The sequence below is a fragment of the Eleutherodactylus coqui genome, chromosome 8 (assembly GCF_035609145.1).
Source record: "Eleutherodactylus coqui strain aEleCoq1 chromosome 8, aEleCoq1.hap1, whole genome shotgun sequence".
Classification (NCBI taxonomy): Eukaryota; Metazoa; Chordata; class Amphibia; order Anura; family Eleutherodactylidae; genus Eleutherodactylus; species Eleutherodactylus coqui.
In genome coordinates, this window is record NC_089844.1 from 60,612,914 (window position 1) to 60,636,850 (window position 23,937).

A 23,937-nucleotide genomic window follows, 5' to 3' on the forward strand; every position below is an offset into this window, starting at 1 on the left:
TCCACAGCACAGTTGATAAGCAGGACCGCATGGTATGTCTGCTGTCCATGGTGCTGAATTCTCCACGGGAAGCTAGAGATTAAATTATTTTCTCTTAGCAGCCTGTGTCTGAACAATGAAGCTAAATACAGCACTCAGACCTCCTGCTGAGTTCTGCAACAGCTCCCAGAAGCTCATTTGCATGCAAATGAAGCTGATAAAATACTAATAGCAATTAGTGTCTATTGGTACTTTATGCAAAACGATTGCTGATCTTTCAAACTTTTGAAAGATTATCTGTGTGTGTAAATAGACCTTAAGGCCCAATGCCACGAACGAAAATTCCGTGGCAAGATTTTGTGCAGAATTTCCACCTTTGCACGCTGCCATAGGATTGCATTAGTTTATGCAATCCTATGTCGATAGCCGCGATTTGACCGCGTGAAATCTTGCGCGGTATTAAAATCACGGCATGTCCTATTTCTGTTCTGGCCTTGCAGCGCGGAGAGAGAAGACGCCGGACAGATAAGCGGGAAGTCAATGCCGGGGCAGGGTGGCGTCCCGCTGCGTGAATCTCGCAGTCAGAATCCGACCTGGCTGTGGGCATGAGGCCTTACAGGTATACTAGGGATTTTCCTCTTGAAGAGGTATTACCATCTCAGGCAGTTGAGGAGACCACAGGAAGTAAATCCAATATCAACTGATCTTCCCTGTGCTACAGAAGGAATAAAAGAATCTAGGCTATCTATAAACAGAGAGATGATGAGGGAACACATAGCTAACTTAAATGTATTCAAGTCTCCATGTCCGGATGAATTACATCCTAGGATACTAAAGGAAGCAGCAGAGATATTTGCTGAACCACTTGTTGTAATCTTCGAAAATTTCTGGAGAACAGGACAAGTCCCAGAAGATTGAAGCGGAGCAACTGTTGTGGACCCAGAAAACTACAAGCCTGTGAGCCTGACTTCTATACCGGGAAGGAACTTTAAACAAATTATTAAACAGCATGTATGCAAGTACTTGGATGAGAATGGAGTAATTAACCAGAGCCAGCATGGGTTTGTAACAAACAAGTCATGCCAGACAAATCTAATTTCCTTCTATGACAGAATCACAGACTGGGTTGATCAGGGAAATGTGGTGGATATAGTATATCTTGACTTTAGTAAAGCAATCCTTGTTGAAAAAAATTACAGAATATGGGATTGACAAGGCAACTGTTAGGTGGATTCACAACTGGCTCAGTGATCGTACTTAAAGAGTGGTTATAAATGGCTGCACATCCAAGTGGAAGAATGTATCAAGTGGGGTACCACAAGGCTCTGTCCTAGACCCAGTGTTCTTCAACATTTTTGAATACATTTGAGGGGAAAGTGATCAAATTTGCCGACGACACAAAGCTAGGAGGGATAGCTAACACTAGGGTAGAGAGAGTAGTCAAAAGGATCTAGAAAAGCTTAAACAGTGGGCGGCGATTAACAGAATGGTATTTAACAAGAAGAAATGCAAAGTCCTACATCTGGGCAAGAAAAATAAAAATGCACATAAAGAATGGGAGGACTTGGGCCAAGCAGCAGCACACGAGTATATTGCAGTTGGATTCCTACCGATCAGTAAGGGCTCATGCCCACGTGCGTTGTGGCATACGCCCGCGAACTTTCGCCGCAGGAGTACCTCGTTTAAAAACGCAATAGTGCCTGCGAGTGATCGCGGAATTCCGCGGTCTCCATTAATATGCTATATTAATGGAGACCTCCCGCAGCGTAAATCTGCGGCAACTACAACATGCGGCAAATCATTTACCGCTGCGTAAATCTGCGTCGGAATTCCGCAAGTGAGCATTGGCAGACAGAAAACTATTAGGTTCAATAGAACTTAAAGGCTGCGGAATTCATGAGCGGATTTCCGCATCGGGAAACGTAGTAGAAATCTGTCCGTGAGCATTAGCCCTAAGTGATGGCATATCCTAGCAATCATGGAAATACCTCTCACAAATGTAAACATATAATGCCAATTACGTTTACTAGGATGTGGGAACCACAACTAATACATGGAAAAAAGCCTTCATGTGGGAAGAAAGGTAGTAAGGCAGATTTCTAGATATTTTACATAACCACAGAATACAAACCTTGGATCTAGAAGGCTTCTAAGAAACTGGAAAAGCAAAAATGAATCCTGCAATTAGAAAAAAAAAACACAACGAGGAAGCTCATTATTACAGATACTACTTCATAAAGCAAAACAGTTCATCACACCAACTTGGTGCCAGGCACAACACAGGATATAACAGATATACATTATACGGATTATAGAATAAACAGCAACTTTATTGGAGATGCGACTCCTTCATGACTGGAACTTCCCTGTATGCAACTTAGACCCGGGACCCCCGGAGTGCATAATAAAGTCAAATGGACAAGTTCATTATGGATCAGTTTCAGTGTGAAGGCGAACCTTGTGGGGTTTTCTTATGCAATGCTGTTGAATATATACAGAGAATCGCAAGATTGAAGCCGTCAGTGCGTGGCCCACACAAAATCGCGGCATGCTGCGATTTCTTCTCAGCGAGCGGAAAATTACAGTCAATTTCCGCACGTGGGCAGAAAATTGCGTTTTTACATTGCATGCTATGGGGCTGGATTTGCTGCGGAGTCTGGAGGTGGAATCCCGCTCCGTACTCTGCAATGCAAATCCGTCCGTGGACAGGAGCCCTTACAGAGTGCAGCAGATCTACTGATCTCAAACATGCACTTTTGATACACAAATATAGAACATGAAAAAATGTATCTCTTCTACTAGATTTTGTTTAACCCCTTGTCTTAAGAGGGTACGCATGTACGCCCCACGGCACTGAGGGTGTATGGAGCAGGCTCAGGAGCCAGCTGTGTTAAACAGCTGACACCTATGGAAACAGTTGCAATTGGAGCTTGTGCCATTAAATCCCATAGATGTCATGGTCAATGCTGACTGCAGCATCCAAGCTGATAGACAGAGGGCGCGTACCACCCCCTTTCCATCACCTCCCTTACGACACAAGTCTGGAAAGTCGATGGCTGCAATGGCGGACCAGAGCAATGTGAAAATTCACAGGGCTGGGATGGAATAGAAGAATTGCAGTATATTGCATCGGGGCAGCGATGGGGAGCGGGGAGGAGAGTGAGAGAGATCCCTCTCTCTCTTTCCCTCCCGATCCCCTCTGAAACCCCCCGCTCACCCCCGCGGCCCCCCCCGAATGTTCAGGGACGAGCCAGCAGGAACTCGAAAAAGGCGATGCTCTCTCAAGTATATCGCCTTACTGAGTATGCTCGCTCATCTCTACCAAAGAACTATGGTGCAACTTTTTTTTTCGATTTCCCCATACATTTCTAATAGTTTTTTAGTATATTAAACAGTGCATTAAATGGTACCATTACAAAATATAAACTTTTTCCACAAAAAACAAACTCTCATACTGCTCTGTTGATGGAAAAATAATTTTTTTTTATAGCTACTGGAAGGTGGAGATGGAAAAAAAAAATGTCTGCTGAGTGAAGGAGTTAATTCTGCTGACTTTGATGTGAATCATAACCAAACTACCACTATATAAATAGAAATAAAGAAACGAAGTTTGTCAATTATCGAAACTCATCATAAGAATATAGTTAAACCTATAGAGCTGTACAATAAATGAATTGGTAAATATCAAACTCAGCTCTCCTATGTGAACAAAACAGAAAACAGACTATACATGGGTAGCCATATCTAAGAATTTCTGACCTGGTAAAACCATATTAAATTTAAACCAGTGTTCTCCAAAACTCTCAACAAAGAGAGAATTCACAAACGTTCAACAGCGTAATCAGGTATATGAAACAAACTACAGCTGGTATATTACCTGCCAGCCAGAATTGACCAATTCACACACTATGAAATACAGGGAACTACAACTGACTGTCTATTTTTCAGATCTCAGTATCCTCTTTCTCCTTCCCCACTACTTAAAGAGGTTTTCCAAGGTTACAAAAACATGTCTGCTTTCTTCCAAACACAGCACCACCCTTGTCCATGGGTTGTGTCTGGTATCGCAGCTCAGCCCCCATTCGCTTCTAAAGATCTAAGCTGCAATACCACATACATCCCCGGGTTTTAAGGGAATTAAGTAATGTGATACACAGACCCTTGTTTCTTATATTTAAGGACTCTATAGCGATGGGGTCTGTTCCACTGGATTGGTGCGTAGCCAATGTGGTGTCGATATTCAAAAAGGGGTCGAAAAGCGAACCAGGAAACTACAGGCCGGTAAGTCTTACTTCTACTGTATGTAAAATGTTTGAAGGGTTTCTAAGAGACGCTATCCTGAAGTACCTCAAACGAAATAACTGTATAACTCTGTATCAACATGGGTTTATGAGAGATCACTCCTGTCAAACCAACCTGATTAACTTCTACGAGGAGGTAAGTTCTAGGCTGGACCGTGGAGAGTCATTGGATCTTGAGTATCTGGACTTTTACTAAGTGTTTGATACTGGGCCGCATAAAAAGGTTGGTATATAAAATCAGAATGCTTGGTCTGGTTGAGAATGTTTGTAAGTGGGTAAATAACTGGCTCAGTGATAGAAAGCACAGGGTGGTTATTAATGGTTCATACTCTGATTGGGTCATATTATTAGTGGGGTACCACAGGGGTTGGTTTTGGGTCCTATTCTTTTTAATATATTTATTAATGACCTGGTAGAAGGATTGTACAGTAAGATATCATTATTTGCAGATGATACAAAACTATGTAAAAATCTGGATAAATTGGGGGCTTGGGCAGAAAAATGGAAAATGAGATTCAACACTGATAAATGTAAAGTTCTGCACATTGGCAGAGGAAATACATGTCACCATTACACACTAAATGAGAAACCACTGGGTAACACTGACATGGGAAAGGACTTGGGGGTTTTAGTTAACTGTAAAGGCCCATTTAGACGGGATGAATGTCGGGCAAATGATGTCTGACACTCGTTCCCGCACATACTCGCTCCCGTGCTGCTTCACAGGAGCAAGTATAACTGGCTCACAGCAAGCGGCTGGAGGAGATTTCACTCCTCGTTTTCCCCCGCCTCTCTCTATTGACTTAACACAGCGGCCGTTCAGTACAGAACTGTCCGTTAAAGGATGATTTATGGCTTATGGACCATTTAATGACTGACTACTTAGCCCAGTCCTGTTTTAAAGGACTAACTTCTCAATAGATAACTTAGGGTTACTCTATATATTCCATTTCCTCAACTTTCATTAATTCTTCTCCCCTAACATTGCTACTGGGCTGATAAACAATTGGCCCAGCTGCTATTAACAAAGGGAAGCTACTAGTAGTAAAAATGTTTCACTAGCAATAGAATTGTCAGGAACTCGCCTTGCAGAGTCAGTAGATGCTTCCTTTTAGGATTACTTACCAGTAAAACTGCTTTTTTTTTCTCATCAGATGCCAGCAGCATGTGACATGTGGGACTAGGGTCAGTGTTAGGAGGTCAAGTATAGAAGAAGGAGCTGAGTAGGCAAGGGTCAACGAGATAACAAGCCTGGATTGAGCAGGGTGGATGTAGTATGTTCGTAACACAGAACACGGTGGTCAGAGGAGTAAAAATGTGCATGTGAGAACTTCTCATTTGTAAGGATTCTATATACTATACTGCGTGGTTAACATAGAATAGTTTTCAACTATGTAGAATCTATTCTCCCACGAGCAATAGGTCATAACCTTATTGGAGGAATCTATGCAGTAAAATGACCCATTGCCATGCAGAGAATAACTGACTATATGGTACAGAATTCAATGCAGATTATTTTTAACCCATAATGAGCAAGGTTATAAAGTATAGCAGTACTGCATAAACTCAATAAGGTGGTGGTAGGTTGTTTCAGTGTCCATAGAGGAAATACGATGACCAAGGTGGTCCTACAGATGCTTAATGGAGTTCAAGTCTGGGGAATTAGGGGGCCAGGGAAGTACTTGGAAATCTTGGTCGTACTCTTTCAACCACTGTCAGACATTTCTAGCCATGTGACACGTCGCACTGTTTTGCTGGAAGATCCCATCTGCCCTAGGAAGACAAACCACATCAAAAGGGTATATGTGATCTGCAAGGATGGGTTCAGAACTAAATTGGTTTAGAGTGCCTTCCACATGGATGAGTGGGTACAGAGAATGCCACGTAGGAATTACCCAGACTATAATGCTACCAACACCCGCTTGTGTTCTCCTAGCAAGGGTTGCAAGTTGTTTGTTCTCTGAAGTCACTTGCCTGGCACACCAACATCCACCCGTTCAATGAAGCAGAAGAGAAGGCAACCCTATGCCAATCCGGTGGTCCAATTCAGATACTGCCATGCTAATTGAAGACTTTTCTTCCAATTTCCCCCTTGTTAGCATTGGCGCAGTGACCATCCATCTGCTTCTGAGCCCTATGCGCAGTCGAGTTTACGCAACTGTTTTTTGAGACACATGTCTGGTAGCCCCTGGTACATTTTCATGGTGAGCTTCTCCACTGTAGCGTATCAGTCGGCCCTTGCGTACCTTTATAGCCAACGTTCACCTATCACATCAGTGGCATATGGTGCTCTGCAGTTTCCACTTTGGTTATTCCCAATGGTGCCATTTGTCCACTCACTATACACTTTCACCACAACGGTACATAAACAGTTCACAAACTGCGCTGTTTGGGAAATCCTGCCACCCATGGCCCAAAAGCCAGTAATCATCCCTTTTTGCAACTCTGATAAATCACCTCTCTTCCCCATGGCAACGATTGATATGTGAGCAGATAGCCTATCTCACACCTTATATACCCACCAAGCCAGCCTACGGCACTTTCTTCGGGGGCAATGCAATGCTGCCAACATGGAAAGTAGGTGGTGGTCATAATGTGACTCAACTCTGTGTATATTCCTGTTATGTACAATGGCAGAGTATTAAAAGTAGTAACGTTGACCATAGCTGATCAATTCATTAGTCACAAATGTAATGATCACAGCCACACAATTTTCTGGCAACATCCATCATGGAGTCTGACCAGTGGCTGCAGGAAGATTTCATATTTCGTATTGACTGTGTACTCTACTCTCTCTTATTCTTCTTATTCTCTCTAGTCTCCTGAATTGCTGTACTCTCTTTCTCCTCTTCTCCTTTTACCTACTGTGTGCAATAAAGTTGGGTTCATAAAAAAATTCTATAAAAAAAAAAAATCTTAAAAAGCAAAAATCTATGTATTATTTTGGATGTCTGTGCAAGCATCTCTGTTGAGGTGTTGCTCTCAATGCATCGTGAATGGGAGAAGAGGATAGCCTTAACGATCCAAAACAGGGAGCATATCCTGCAGTGGATCCATGTCATGGAAAAAATGTTAATAACTTTGGATAGCAGGAATAAAAGGTACATGACACAAGCACATATTTGGATTCCCCATCAAATTCTCTATAAGATACATATGTCACATACACCCCACCTTCCCATTTGAAAAACTCAACTTGGTTCCAAGACAGCAGCTTTCAAAATGGCCGTCATAGTGGACACCACCCCTCTCAGATTTGCCCCCTTCTCCTTAGCAAAATGCAACCAACAGGATGGCGTTCCTAACCCCCGTTTTCTAGTTAATCAGCTGTCTTCATACCTGTGGACCACCTTGTATATCCATGTCAAAAACGTCCAATTCTATTTGCTGATTTTTAGATCAGTGTAGTATAAGTGAGAGGGTTAAAACCGAAATCTGTAGAAACGCGGACTCTGAGGACCTCTTATTTAGATCTCTGCTTTACATGTATAAAACATAGTACCGGGTTTCTTCTCTGTTCTATCAAAGGAGTTTCTAGAAAAGTGTGGAGTGAACCTGGATCAGTACTGGCAGAGAACGATGACCAGCAAGATGCAAGGTTTCGAGGCAAATGATTGAAAGGTTTTCTGTGGTGAAGGTCAGGAAGATGGAATCCTGCCTTTGTTGAAAATGTGCTAATGAACTCATTAAGTATCTGCCAGCAGAGATGATTGAATTGAGCTGGTTAGAGGTGCATGAGCAGAGACAGGAAGCAGAGGCTGGTAAATACATCTCCTTGCTTTCATCTTTCATCAAACGCAAGGCAGAATATGCTGGGTACACTTCGCAATCAGTACCAGTTACAACATAGTCAAATGCCCTATTCTCAAGATATTCTACAGAAAGATGCAAATTCTTAACACTTTACTGAATTTTCGCCTCATTTTATACATCACTGTTAATATGTGATATCAGTGAGATACTTAAAGGCTGCCATTACACAAGCACAAGTAGCTTATGCTAGTTCTTGCATTTTCCCGACAATTGCGGGGCTGAACCTGCAAGCGGAGGTACAGCTTGGCAATTAGAGCCATTACCAGAGCATTATCAGCTCTTGTGTCATAGCACCCTGTCATAGTACCCTGACCAGACCGTGTGTACCTACCCTTACCAGACATAAGATATAGATTTGTTTCCCCTTTTTTTAATTTAATTAGTAGTAACTAGAGATGAGCGAGCATACTCGCTAAGGACAATTGCTCGAGCGAGCATTGTCCTTAGCGAGTACATGCCCGCTTGGAAGAAAAGGTTTGGCTGCCGACACGGGTGAGAGGTGAGTTGCGGCAGGGAGAAGGAGTGTGCGGGGGGGAGAGAGGGAGAGAGAGATCTCCCCTTCCGTTCCTCCTCGCTCTCCCCCGCCGCTCCCTGCCACCGGCAGCCGAACCTTTTCTTCCGAGCGGGCAGGTACTCGCTAAGGGAAATGCTCGATCGAGTTATTTCCCCCTAGCGAGTATGCTCGCTCATCTCTAGTAGTAACGGATTATAAGAATGCTCATTTAAGGCCCATTTACACGGGACGAATGTCTGGCAAACAATGCCTGACACTCTTCCCTTTGTGTCCTTGCCCTCGTGCTCCTGCACGGGAGCTAGTATTGCTGGCTCGCTCACAAAGCGGCCAGCAGGGGGGGCGGGGCAGTGCAGGAGATTTCTTTCCTCGCTCTCCTCCGCCCCTCTCTATTCACTTAATACAGCAGCTGTTCAGTACTGAATGGCTGCTATTTACACTGAATGATGAGCTCATTGTGCAGCATAAACGATGGACGATGAGCTCATCACTCATTATTCAGCGTAAATAGCGGCCGTTCAGCACTGTCCAACATTAGTCCTGTGTAAATGGAGCTTTACTGTTATCCTGTAATTTGCATAAAGGTGATTGGGATAAGTGATGTACACACTGTTCACTGGCAGATTTGAAAAGACACGATTTTAATATAACCATAGTTGTACTGATTTCAGCAAAAAACGAATACATTTAATTTTAAATGCAAGAGATTTATGTATACATTTCTCATCCATGTATGAGAAAAAGACTGCAAACAAACCTAGCACTCTGAGATTGTAGATTGTAACACATAACAGGGCTTATTTATGAAGCCTTTTCCAGCCGATTTGTGGCGCAATTTGTGCCACAATAATGTCCTACAATGACATATTTACAACTGATTTGTACCAAAAAAAATAAAAGGAAAATGATGAATGACTTGCCAATTTTCTTTTTCTAATGAATGTGTGTTGAATGTCAGAAAACAGGCGCAAAAATTAACCTTTTACAACCGCAAAAAGTACGTTTTTACAGCGCTTCTAAATATTCCCCACTTTAACAAGAGCCGCTCACCTTTTTCATAAATATGGCGTAAATTATACCTGTATAGTACCGGCGCAAATTACAATCTTTCTTGATAAATTAAAGCACTTTCTGATGTTGCCTAACGCAACGCATGGTTATATAGGAAAGAGTAAATGTCTCACTACTAAAGTGGTCCTTTAACCCTGTGCAATCCAATTTTGGATTCAGGGTTTTCCTAGGGGGCTTTCTCTTTCTGCCATTATATAATGGCGCCATCTGCTGGCTAGAGCCAGTACTACAGTATGTGACATGCAGGAGAGGAACCCGACAACAGAGTGGCCAGTAATCTACAGCAAGAATACCCTGCTTGACGTCTTCCGACATCGGAGCTGTGCAGCTTTTGATCAGAATGTAGGAAGACGTCAGACAGTGGATTGGAAAGGGTTAATGTATAGCAACTACTATAGTGTCTTCAAAATTGCTCACAATACCTGAAGCTTTCCAATGAACTCGTCCAGCTGTTCACTGAAGTGCGTGCAAACCAAATCAGCTGCTTTACTAGGACTCAGTGCTATTAGTTCCTAGTGAGAGAAAATAGGAAATAAACTGTTATATAATGATTTTCTATACAAAAAGAAAAAAAAAAAAATCAAAAAAACTTTAAATGACCATACAGATAACATGGTGGATGCAACTAGAAGCTAGAATGCTTTCCTTCATTCAGCTGTTTGTTGAAGCTCCTGGCAAACCCTCACTGATGATATATTAGCGGCCTAATATAAGGAAATATTATATTTTCGCAGAAAACACCTTTCATTTCTTAGGGGAAATTAAAGCTACAGTAGGCATGGCTCCAATCAGACAACCCCTTTAAAAAATATATTTACAAGAAATTCCCCTAGCCTATCAACCTGCAAAACAAAAAGCAAAACAAAATGCCTACCAGCGGACATCAGTGACTGGTGGAGAAGAGACTGACCTGCACAATTCACCACATTTAGCTTTTACATTGTTGCGTGAATAGGGTATTTCTAGGATATTGTCTTTTCATAGATTACAGTTATACAGACTCAGTAGCTCACACAAGGTCCTTGTCATTAGGAGAGTGATGCATGCAGTGCGTTCCAATTAACTATATTATTTTCCCTCTTATCAGTGCACTCGGAGGGGCGCTTTATTTTAACTTTACAATAAAAACATGACTGCTCTGAAAGCATTCCCTTATTTTTGCTCAGCACAGACAGAAAGATAATGACCGCTTTAAAGTGGAAGAACCACTAGAGGTAAAAAGAAAATGGGATTACAAAGTCAATTTCGTTCACAAGCAGGCTACACTGCCATAAAGGATCACGTATGAATAGTTTCTGTACTTCAAATACGCAGAGCATATTTACTTTTGCGGAACACTTACTTATGTATTACAGATTTGCAGAAGAAGCAATCCCCTAACATATTTCTATTACGAGAATCGCTTCCTTTGAAAGCAACACAAATCTCCATCGTGAAGCAAGTCTACCAGCAAAATACAAGCTGCCAAAAACAGAGGACTGTATCCTGCAAAATATTCTCTCTTTTTTAACCCTTTGCAATCCAATTTTCGATTCAGGGTTTTCCTAGGTGGCTTTCTCCTTCTACCATTATACAATGTTGCCATCTGCTGGCTAGAGCCAGTACTGCAGTATGTGACATGCTGGAGAGGCCCCCGACAACAGAACGGCCAGTAATCTACAGTAAGAATACCCCGCCGGACGTCTTCCGACATCAGAGCTGTACGGCCTTCAATCAGAATGTATTCAGACGTCAGACAGTGGATTGGAAAGGTTTCAAGTTCAACTACAGCGCTCACAAGTGAGAGCTATCGCAACCAGAGCTGTACAGAGCCTAATCAGATCCCACAGCTTGGTCACATGACTTCATTATTTTTGGACTGTATTCCATTTTTAATGAAGAAACAAGCACGCTACTGCGTATGAGGCCTTAGATGAAGCGGTCATGGTCCAAGAATGTTACGATTGAAAGCTGCAGGATATCCTATTGATGTATTAGGTACACATACAGCAACATTACAAAGAGTAACGAGTATCCCAAACCAGGAGAAAGTTATAACGAGACAAAAAGAGAAGACGAGAAGGGTAAAGACTAGAGATGAGCGAGTGTACTCGGAAAAGCACTACTCGCTCGAGTAATTTGCTTTATCCGAGTATCGCTGTGCTCGGGTCTGAAGATTCGGGTGCCGACACGGAGCGGGGAGCTGCAGGGGAGAGCGGGGAGGAACGGAGGGGAGATCTTTCTCTCCCTCTCTCCCGCCCGCTCTCCCCTGCTCCCCGCTGCGACTCACCTGTCAGCCGCAGCGGCACCCGAATCTTCAGACCCGAGCACAGCGATACTCGGATAAAGCACATTACTCGAGCGAGTAGTGCTTTTCCGAGTACGCTCGCTCATCTCTAGTAAAGACAGGAAATAATTAAAGAGCAACTGTGCTTTCAATGTGGTTTCTAAAACCTACCGAATAGGTGATTCTAAGCATTTCTGCAATATGTTTTATCAGCCTAATCTGTCAATTTTTGTACAATATCCCTATTCAGCTATGTGAAGATGGTGCTGAAAAATCTGTCTTCAGCTAGCAAACTGCTATAGGTGAACACAGAGCTCCAGCTGTACCTGCACTGTTCTCTCTAGTGCAAGCACAGCCGTTTCCATTTAAGGGCACCTTTACACTGACAATGCGTGAATGAGTGAAAATGCATGATTATGAAACCAATGATTTTTAATTGTTTCGTTCTCATTTGCGACGTTTTCACTCCTTTGATGCTGCGTCAAAAAAAAGTCACAGCAGCTCTTTTCTTTTTGCGTCCTCAACCATTGCTTTCAATGGGGCCGGCAGCACCGGCCCCATTGAAGACAATGGGAGAACATCGCGATCTCCTGCCACGGCTGTGACAGCTGCAGCGGGGAATTCCTTGAGCCCTGCAGGGATGTGAGCCGTCGCATCCAAAGGTTTCCACATATTTTCAGTGGGGCCAGTGGCAGCAGCACAGGCTCCATTGAAAACAGTGGGCGAACGTTGCGATCTCCCGCCGCGGCTGTGACAGCTGCGACGGGGATGAAGGGATCCCCCGCAGTGATGTGAGGTGGGTTCCCTGTAAAAATGCCTTGCATCTGGGGGATTCCAGAAGGATTACGAGGGCGATATCGGGCCGTGATTCATGGCCTGCCATCACCCTCGCTAATGTGAAGCTACCCTAACAGTCCATTTATAAAGCCTGCTTTATATTTTTGTGATTTTCAAAACATATTTGGTCCTGTCCCCCATTGCTGCTTTTATTAGTCTCCTGTCTCTGCTGCTCTGTTCCTCGAACATTTTATAAGGAGAAGCCGTTCTGTGCTGTAGACTGCGTCTCCTCTTCATAGCACCCATTCCTCATTGGACCAGATGCACTGTAAGGGTCTCAGTGCATCAAGTTGTGACATACAGCACTGTGTAACCGATGCACTGAAACCCTGACAGTGTACCGAGTCCAGCAGGGACCAGGCACTGCGAAGGGAAGAAGCTGTCTGCGACACAGAACAGCTTCTCCTTACACGGTCCCAGGGGACAGAGCAGTGGAGGCAAGAGACTGATCAAAGCAGCATTGGGGTACAGATCATGGGGGTACAGAACAAGTATGTTTTAAAAAATGTAAATATAAAACTGCTTTATTAATAAACTGTTATATGGAAACACTTGTGCCTGCACTAGAGATAACAGTGCAGGCACAGTTGGAGCTTCCTGTTTAGCTATGCAGTCATCTAGCTGAAGATGGACTTATCAATATAGTCTTCACGTAACTGTATAGCTGAACAGGGGTTTTGTACAACATATGTACAGAATAGGCTGATTTACAAAATTCTCTAAAATGTACAGAATAGGCGATTAGAAACATTTTTGCAATATGTTTGAGGTGCAGTTACTGTTTTAAACAAAAGGTACTTTATAAGAGGAAATTCCAAATTACTCTAGCCTCAGTTTGGCATACCTCCATATGTCTCATAGCTTTGTTCCAGGTCGACTGCTTCTCCTCAGGACTGTATCCAGGAATGGACAAGATATTATGAATATAAGAAAAGACTTCTTGCTGGAAGGGATAATAATAATTTCTTATGCATAAATTAAAAAAGCATGTAAAGCTTTTGCAACTGAACTGTCCAAACGCAAAATACAGGTTGTACGGTAGCTAGATGTAGGCTGTTCTAGAATCCTAATCAGTATTACAGGTGTCTCGTATATCTGTAGAGACATTGATGGCATATCACTATGATTATCATTATCATTGTAAATTGGTGGGGGTTGATCACTGTGAATCCCACTGATTGCAGCAGTGCTACCGTAGGAAAGCGATGTCCATTTCATCTCCAGTCAGATCTGCTAAGCTTTTTCTGTGAAGCTGCTTAGTTGCCCATTGACTGTAAGGGACAACGTTGCAAGCTCAAAAGCAGAGCTGAGATCGCAGGAGATAACATGACACAGAACTTTCACCACTGACACTTTCTTCTGGCAATTAGTACAGTTCACAGAGGTCAGACCCCCATCCATTGGACATTAATGGCATATCCTAGCTATGTGCCATCAATGTCATTCCTGAGACAACTCCTTCTCTTAAACTGGGTTGTCCAAGTTAGTTAATTTGTAAGTAAACAGGTCACCCATGGTAAAAAAAATAATAAAAGGCTGATACTCTCTTCTCCTGGCTCTGCTCCATCAACTCCGGGTGTCCTCTCTGATGTATTGTTTATAGGCTGCAGCAGTCTGTGTACAGGGCATCACAGGCTGCTGCAGCCCGTAAAAGAGCTCAGAGATCGATCAGGTGGCCGGGATGATAATTGATCGTCGAGTTCTGTCATTGGCTGCTGCAGCCTGTGGCGTGCTATCTGTACACAGGCTGCTGCAGCCTGTGGCGAGCTATGCTGTAGCCTGTAAACACTACGTTGGGGAGGAGTTCCAGAATTGCCGACAGGGGACTTGCAGGGAGCCAGGAGTGGCGAGTATTAGCTTGTTTATTATTTTGTTACCATGGGGATCTGTTTACCTACAAAATAAATGACTTAGCCAACACTTTTATGTTTTAACCCTAGATCTGATCAAGAAGGTGATCTGATAATACTATAGAATAGCATACGTATCACACAAACATATAAAAACATGAAATGTTGCTGATCCATAGAACCCATTTTTGTTTTCTATTGGAATAATTCCTGATTGAGATGAGATTTTACATTTTATATGCTACAATAGATCTATATAATAGCTTAGACAAAAGAGATATACACTCATTGTCAAAAAAAAATCAAGCACTTGGAGGGAGTTGTCAGAAATGAATGAAACTTTACATGTGTAATTGTTACATCGATATAAGTAAACCCCCAAATAATATCAGAGCAAAAGGAAATTTTTTTGCAGAAAACTGAACATTTGAAAGGAGGCTCTAGTACCCTGTTGGACTGTCACTAGCTTGGATACAAGATGTGATACGGGCGGGCATGGAGGCTCTAGTACCCTGTTGTACGGCCTCTAACTTGGATACAAGATGTGATACGGATGGGCATGGAGGCTCTAGTACTCTGTTGTACCGCCTCTAGCTTGGATACAAGATGTGATACGGGCAGGCATGGAGGCTCTAGTACGGTGTTGGGCTGTCACTAGTTTGGATACAAGATGTGATACGGGCGGGCATGGAGGCTCTAGTACCCTGTTGGGCCGCCTCTAGCTTGCATACAAGATGTGATACAGGCAGGCATGGAGGCTCTAGTACCCTGTTGAGCCACTATCTAGCTTGGATGCAAGATGTGATACAGGAAGGCATGGAGGCTCTACTAACCTGTTGTACCACTTGAAGCTTGGATGCAAGTTGTGATATGGGCAGGCATGGAAGCATACAGTTCAGTATGGTATCCTGCTGCATACCGGTCCACATTTGCTATAACTGAGCTTCTAGAACGTGCAAACTCGTAGGCTGTCAAACTTGGCATTCCAGATGGTCCCGTACACGTTCTATTGGCGATAAATCTGGTGACCGGCCAAGTGTGGAAATGTTGTGGAGGCATTCCTATGATAGCCTTGCTGTGTGCGGCTGAGCATTAACTTGCTGGAAAAATGACTCTTGAAAGCTCTGTCAGGCAATGCAACGCGTGGCTGTCACCACCCGTCGAACCACTACTAGGGGTGACCAACTGTCATATGCGATGGCCCACCAGACCAACACATGAGCAGTGGAGAGGGGGGGGGGGGGGGGGAGACTGAGGCACTCACCCCTAGGTCCGAACACTGCCATCGTCAGTACCCAAGTTGATGTCATGTCACAACTCTGTTTGCATATCTGCCTGAGATGGAACTGCATGCCGAGTTTTGCAGAGAAACAACAACTCCTTCCTGGGGCTTTTAAAAACATTTTTTGGCAAAGACTGTATTAAAGTGCCCCTGTGAACTAGCATGCATGTCAATCAGAAGACCCTCTGGTAAAAAGATAGCAACATGTATTTTGCAACACACAATCCTCCTGGGCAATGTATGCCAGAAATAAAGCTCAATGGAGGGAGAATAGAATTCCATATCCAGAGCAGCAGGCACAAATACATACTATGCACAACATTTGTCTTCCCACTCAGCTTGTTGGTAGGCAGACAAGCTCTGGAACATTGAGTAATGGAAACTATGGGATGTTTTTGTGACTAACACGACATTTAATCATTTTCCAATACCTTTCTGATGGGATCTTGCAAATAACATTCTATGATTTTATCATATAGGTGCTTTCTTTCATACATAAACTCACAGATTTGGTAACTAGACATAAAATACAAAAAAAAGACAATTAGCATTAATCAGTCTGAAATTGGCCTAACTCATATAATAATAATCTTTATGTGCATAGCGCCAACTTATTCCGCAGCGCTTACATGCTTAGTACACTTTTTTTTGTTTATATTTCCTGCACCGTTGATTAGCGATGGCGCGGATACCAAAAGCCTATATACAATGTAATTGCGTATGAGCTGCGGGTATATCCACGACCACAGAGAACAATGGGCTCTATGTTGCGGATATCCACGGTAAAATACAACATACTGCATTCTATTTTCCGTGAGCGGATTATGCAATTCCGACTTGCGAATGTGAGCAGAACTGCGTAATTCAATGCGTATGCTTGAACCGCGTATTACCGCGTATCATATCTTGCGGAATCTGCAATTCAAATCGGGTCGTGTGAGACCAGCCTAATACGGCGCCTTGACCTCTATGTTGGATCCACGCTAGCGAATGTGATAAAATCTATTAACCTGAGTGAAGCATATCCATTGACTATCCTGAGGAAAATCCATCAAATTTTAAAAACTGGATAACCCCTTTAAATCAGATAATCAGGTGATTGCGAGATGGACAGAACTCGCACAGGAAAAGAACCCACTGATCTCAATGGGTTAATAACACATCGCAACATGTCCTTATTTTTTAAAAAAAGCATTGCCCTCGCATGGCATGCAATTTGCATGCGAGTGCGATGCATTTTTTAGCCATTTTATTGGAACCACATTAAAAAAAATGCATTGTACATGCAGGAAAATCGCAGTGAAAGGATCCGTTTTTCACTGACTCGTCCATTTAAATCCTATCCGCATGATCTGTCGCCACATCGGCGTTAACATTTACGCTGAGCTCATATGTTTTCATGGCCAAATCATACTGCAGTCATTTGTAAGATTACACTGGACATATTCAGAATGGATGTGTAACAAATAGATATCAGCTAGCATGTGCAGAAGAAGGATCTTACAACTGGGCTCTCTCTGCCAGGTGGATCAGTCTGTTCTCTTCAAACTGAACGATTCCTCCAGCCTGAAGAAGCTCAAGGAGGACCTAAAACACAAACCATCACAGAAGGAGGTGAGCACAGTACAAGACAGGAAGCCCCAGGTAGGCAGAAGGAGGCACTTAGGATCCCATCTGTATTCACATGAGGTGCAGTGCTTTGGCTGAGGGCCTATAACCATACATATATATATATATATATACATACACACACACACACACTTGCTCTTTTTAATATTCTAACTATTTTAACAAAGGCCAGTATTTCGATAGTAAAACATACAATCCTCAGCATACTGTTTTACATGGTTTCTGCCGTTAGTTGCCACTAAGGTGAGCCGAAGGCATGTGTAGTTATACAGCTCGCATTGTCTTCCGTTTGCAGTGAGCTCCCTCTAGTGGCTGCTATAAGCAGTCAGAAGTTTAGCACAGGGATTGTACAGAATTAGAAAAAACAGGGCTGCTCTTTTCCAAAAAATGTACCACACCTGTCCAAAAATTGTGTGCAGTATTACAGCCCCCCATGGACAGGTGGGATGATGTTTCTGGAAGAAAGCAGCCATATGTTTCTGATCCTGGACCTGTTAAGGCTCTGTTAACACTACTGGCTTTAGGCTTCTGTCAGGGGTTCCTGTATTTTTTGGCAACAACAATGCAATCTGCAGCAGTATTCTTCAAGTCAAAAATACTGGAACTCTAAAAGAAATCAGACAGACCCCATTATAATATCTATTTAAATAAACAACACAAAGTAACAGTGATATGAATCACTTAACCGCCCAATTCTACAAGGATTGCAACTAGTAACCACTTTGTTGCCACCACATATCATACACGGCTATATGATTTTGGCACTAATGGGTAGAGGTGGCACTAAAATCACTGTTTACAGGAGGAAACTCTGTTTGTACTCTTGATTATGGGGACAGTCTTCTTCTAATACCATCTATAGGAAGCATTTAATTCCCATTGTTCATGCAGTGCAATCTGTATTAACGCAATGAGCATACTAACTGTGGCTATAAAATGCATATTTCCTAGACATAATTACGGATATATTGTTAAACCCCTATTTGACAAAATCTAGTATATGCAGCCATTACTTGAATTAAAGGGGTTGTCCAGTTATAAACTATTGATGGTCTATCCTCAGGATAGATCATCAATAGTACATCAGCAGGGGTCTGCTGCTCAGGACCTCCACTGATCAGCTATGCTCTCTGCTGCTGCACTTGTGAAATGAGTTGATTTCTGCATGATGCAGACCGTACCGCTCCCACTGCAGTGATCAGACTTGAAATTACAAGCCAAGTTCCTATTGAAAATAGTGTGAACTTTGTCTGCAATTCCAAGCTGGGCCACTGTAGTGGGAACGGAGCTGTCTGCTTCCTCCAGAAATCAGCTCAGTGCACTATTGCAGCAGCCTAGCGAAAAGCTGATTGGTGGGGTTCCACGACAACGGACCTCCACTAATCTTCTATTGATGACCTATCCTGAGGATAGACCATGAATAGTTTACAACTGGACAACCCCTCTAACAGGCCCAAAGTCTGAGATTGCATTACTAAAAAATTCAGATTTAAAAAAATTCCTCACGGTTCCTGTTAAGTACAATGTTGTCATTTGTGGTATATGTAAATTTAATCCTGCGTGAGCCAGCATGTGCGTACGTATGCATGTGTGTACACACCATAAATATATATTTATTTTTCATATACACAGACTTATATCTACACATTTGAATTTGAGCCTATGTGGCACGCATCATGAAGACGACTACAGGGCTTGCATCTGAGGCCGTACCTGTTGTCTTTCTGAATGTCTGGAATCATCATCAGGACTGCATAAGAACTCTAGAACCTGATTAATTAAAGTGCGAGGCATTAATAAATAGAACTGTACATACCTCAACTAAAAGAACCTTTTAGATAATATGAGCAGTTGGCATTCCTACCTGGTCAAACAGTACTCTGTTCACAAAAAGTGTATTGTCTGGTTTGGCAAGTTGGCGAGCCAAGAATGTGAAGAGGCAGCCGACCTGCGAAGGTGTGAAATCTGAGTTCTCAACCATAACCTGAACGAGAGGAAAACACTATCATTATATATACACACCTGCACAAAGATAAAAGATAGGGCTTATCACCTTTCCTGTATCTACAAATTGGTATAGTAAGCCCATCAATACAATTCTAACACACATCTGTGTAAAAGCCCATTTACACGCAAAGATAATTGTTCAAAAGATAGGTTTTCAGTGATTGTTTTACATAAACTGCTGATGGACACTAATGTGCATTAGCAGCTTATTAATGGACAGCCTCCGGAGCTGTATGCAGACAACAGCAGGTGGTCTGTTCTCTGCATTCAGCTGCATTGCTCTGCCACGGGCTGCTACAGGCTCTCTACTGAATACAATGTAATCAGCAGCTCCCTTGGAGAATACAGCACCATGGACAGTAAACACAGCATGCGGTTTATGTTATCTTTTCTCCGGCTGAACGATGAATTTTATGCTCACCTAAAAATCATCGTTGAGCTGAAGAGTGAAAGATGGGAGCATTTATGCACAACAATTATCGCTCAAATGATTGCTTTTAAGCACATTTTGATCGATAATTTGTGCCTTTACCCACATTATTATGTGATTGTTCTCGGTAAAAGAAACCAAGTAATCTTATAGATATGATAACTTTCAACGGCTAACAAATATACATGATGTTATAGTGAGCTTTTGAATCTATGCATGGTTCTTCCTCAGGCATTAGTTTTCGAACCTCCTCAGGCATCTCTGAGTAAGTCCGAAAGCTCGTTATAACATTATGTATATTTGTTAGCCATTAAAAGCCATTTAATATGCGCAGCCAGGAAATTTAGACTCGCCAACCCAATCTGGACGCACCAACTTAATAAACTTGGAGCAAGTTTGGTTAGTCTTTGCGCAAGACTGAAGTACATACCAGCTACAAACTGGGGTAGATTTCCACTATAATTTATAGCAGGTTATGGCATAAATTATAGTAAGTCTGAAGGGACAGAATGACCCCGCCCCTCTTATGAGGTTCTGTCCATTTTAAGTAATGAGTGGATTGCAAAAAGGCCCAAAAGTTGCAAATTTTGGCACAAACATGGCATGCGGAAAAAATCTGCAACTTGAAGATGCCAGTTTACTGTCATAAAGAGTTTGTTCAAAGTGACTTGTATTGAAGGATACTGTTTTATGGGGCAGTCTATGGCGTAGCAGGAGATTTTTAATTAGTGCGAAGAAAAAGCCATTGTCTACTGCAGCAGTATGTGGATTGGCTTCTGAACGAGACATTGTGTTTAGCTTGTCTTTCAAACAATCATCCCTCCCCTCGAGTTGTTTGAAAGACTGAACAAATGCTGTTTAAACCTAACGACAAGTGACGAACTAGCGTCTATTTTTATGCAGTGACCAACGACAAGTGACGAATAGTGCACGATGGCTTCGCATTTAGACGTAATGATTATCGCTCACTTTTACTCGTTTAAACGAATCTTGAGTGATAATCGCATGTAAATGGGCCATAAGAAGAAATGTCAATAAAACTGGGACAATCCTGTCTTTATTTGCAGGGCAACAGACTGAATTTCTTCCATATAGTGGATTTGACTAACCCAGCTGGTAACAACTGCATGGGTTAGGTATGCATGAGGACAGACCTGGCAACAGTGTATTTCATACATATCTGGATACAGAGAAATTACCTATGCATCGTCCAGATTCAAATGGCTGACCAACGATTTCTGTATTTAAAGGGGTTTCCCAGGGAAATACTATTGATGACCTATCGTCAGGGTAGGTCATCAATAGTTGATCTGGGGCCTGTCGCTCGAGACCCCAACTGATCAGCTGAGCGGGCACATGCTGTCAGCGCCACAAAAACACATAGGTCAGAGTGGAAGTCTCCACGCCGACCTCTGTGTAGTGGCCGGCGCTTATAACTGTAGGCATAGCTCTCATTGAAATCAATGGGAGCTGTGCCTGCAGTTACAAACGCCGTCCACTATATGGAGGTTGGCAAGGAGGCTTCCGCTCCAACCTCTGTGTATTTGCAGTGCTCTCAGCATGTGCCCGCTTAGCTGATCGGTCAAGGTCCCAAGCAACGGGCCCCAGATGATCAACTATGATGACTAGAGTTGAGCGAACATACTCTGCCAAGTTTGACGCTCGTTCGAGTATTAGGGTACTCGATGGTGCTCATTACTTGAACGAGCATCAAGCCGTGTTTGACCCCGCCCCAGTTTTTGGCTCCTCCCTGCCGCAGCGTGCCTCAATGGCAAATTTTTTGAGAGAGAGGGGAGAGAGAGAAAAACTCGAGTCTCCCATTGTAGTCAATGGGGTTCGTTACTCGAGTAGAGCTCTCGAATTTTACGCAAAGCTCGACTCGAATAACGCGGACCCGAGCATTCATAGAAACAAGTTGTCCCATAGAAACAAGTTGAAGCATTTGGTTATCTCCATAAATCTCACTGAAATAAATCGAGCGGTGGTGCTTATGTTCGACCATTGTTACATTCATTCAGGGACACTCTGAAGCTCTGTTCTCTCGACGGTTCTCCGGTGGATAACTTTTTTTCATGGGACAACCACTTTATGGTTACAAGTCATATTCCTCGATTTCCTTGAGGAGCTTAGCAAAAAAGTTAGTTGAGGGTTACAAGAGAAAAACTTTATTACCATCCACTTACCTTCAGTAATATGTCTACAATCCTTTGTTGGTGTTCCACAGCTTGTTTATCATTAGTAAAATCTTCAAATGTCTAAAAACACAAAAAAACTAAATCAGTCAGTTTGCTTCCCGTTACTGATAACGACTTCTCACTTACATTGCAAATGTGCTGCTGTGGAATGAAGAACGTATAATGAATGCTGTGTGAAGAACCATCCACCGACTTGTCACGCAGATATTATTCATCTTAGTTATGCACTGCATATATTAGTTGTTAAATGTATCACCCATTTTTTTCTACTAATTAAAACCAGATACTGATAAATATTCATATTTTCCAATCCATTTTTAATTTTCTTATGTTACATTTTTTTAATTCTATTTTCTTTACATGAATATGGGGCGGACGTCTTGCCTGAACATGCTTTTTAGAAGCCATATGGGATTAAAAAGAGAAAAGCCATGAGAAGTTCACAGAGATCTATGGGAGAGAGTTGTGTGCATGCTCTGATCTGTTCAGAGGTCGTTGTGCAGGGAGGTGATGGAGGTGAGCTGTGATCATCACCTATTGTAAAATGGTGGATTCTGTGTTATCTACATACACACACTATGTTGACAAGCATAATGCAACACACAAAGAAGGTCATGAAATTCCATGTTATTCGCATTTTGCAATACAGTGTTGGGCCGCCTTTGGCCTCAATGAATGCAGTAACCCTCCTAGGTATCTTACAACCAAATTCTGATAGATGTGTGGAGCGGTTTGCCTCCATTCCTCGAGGAGAACTTCAGATAGTGATGTGGAGGATGATGGGCATGTTGGGCGTGCATGGATATGGCATTCTAGTTCAAGCCACAAATGCTTGATGGGATTCAGAGTTGGACTTTGGACCGGCCAATGAAGTTTGGAGATCTTCTGTTCCTCATAGCAAGCCTCAACACTGCATGCAGTATGACATGGTGATTGGTCATGTTGGTCGAGACATGAGGCTATACCAAAGTATTGCCACAACATAGGTAATGCCACATTGTTCAGAAGGTCATTGTAGCCATTGGCGTTGAGGGTTGACTATAACCATTGGCCCTAGTCTTTCCCAGTAGAAACAACCCCCTCACCGTAACAGAACCTCCTCCAAACTTCACTGTTGAGATGATGCAGTTGTGTACAAATCTCTCTCCAGATAACTACCACACCCAAGTGCGGCCATCTGATCTGAAGTTAGATAGTGTACTGTGATTCAGCCGTCCACAACACTAGCTTCCAGTAATTTACAGTACAAGAACAACGCTCCAAGCACCATCTCAGGTGCCTCCACTGAGTGTGCATTCACGGTTGTGATGTTGGCTTGTGTGCAGCCGGTGGTCCATGTTAAACCTTTCCATCCAGTTCTCTACGGATGGGGCTAATGGATATTCCAATGGCCTGTCAGACCTCCTGAGTGAGTGTTTCTGATGACGATGTGCAAATGATGCCTTCACAGCTCCTAAAAGACTTTGTTCTTCATATTTTGTCAGTTTACGAAGTCTCCCCGATCATGGCTGTATTGCGCGCTTATCAGATGTTTTCCATTTCCAAATAACATTGCCAACAGTGGACTTTGGAAGGTCCAAAAGCACAGCAATGTCCCGTACTGATTGGCTGCTCAGTTGATATCCCATCACCATATCCTGTTGGAAATCAACTCAACACCTCGCGGCATTCTGATGGTTTCTGCACTGAGATATGCCTGTGTGATACTCTTCCTTTATACCTAATGCTAACACATTCGATCTGCATACCCCCTTCACCTGACAAGC

The 23,937-nt window shown here is 42.7% G+C and overlaps 1 protein-coding gene across 2 annotated transcripts in view; it reads right to left on the reverse strand.

Moving 5' to 3' along the window:
• VPS8 (VPS8 subunit of CORVET complex) overlaps positions 1–23,937 on the reverse strand; it is a 171,130-nt gene that overhangs the window by 59,758 nt on the left and 87,435 nt on the right. For both annotated transcript variants that reach the window (XM_066575690.1, XM_066575689.1), the window contains exons 28-35: positions 22,160–22,231; positions 19,404–19,523; positions 19,253–19,309; positions 17,415–17,497; positions 16,342–16,426; positions 13,623–13,721; positions 10,098–10,187; positions 2,111–2,157 (exon numbers count right to left, since the gene is read on the reverse strand). In XM_066575690.1, coding sequence (XP_066431787.1) covers positions 2,111–2,157; positions 10,098–10,187; positions 13,623–13,721; positions 16,342–16,426; positions 17,415–17,497; positions 19,253–19,309; positions 19,404–19,523; positions 22,160–22,231 — 653 coding nt within the window. The remainder of the gene's footprint in view (positions 1–2,110; positions 2,158–10,097; positions 10,188–13,622; positions 13,722–16,341; positions 16,427–17,414; positions 17,498–19,252; positions 19,310–19,403; positions 19,524–22,159; positions 22,232–23,937) is intronic.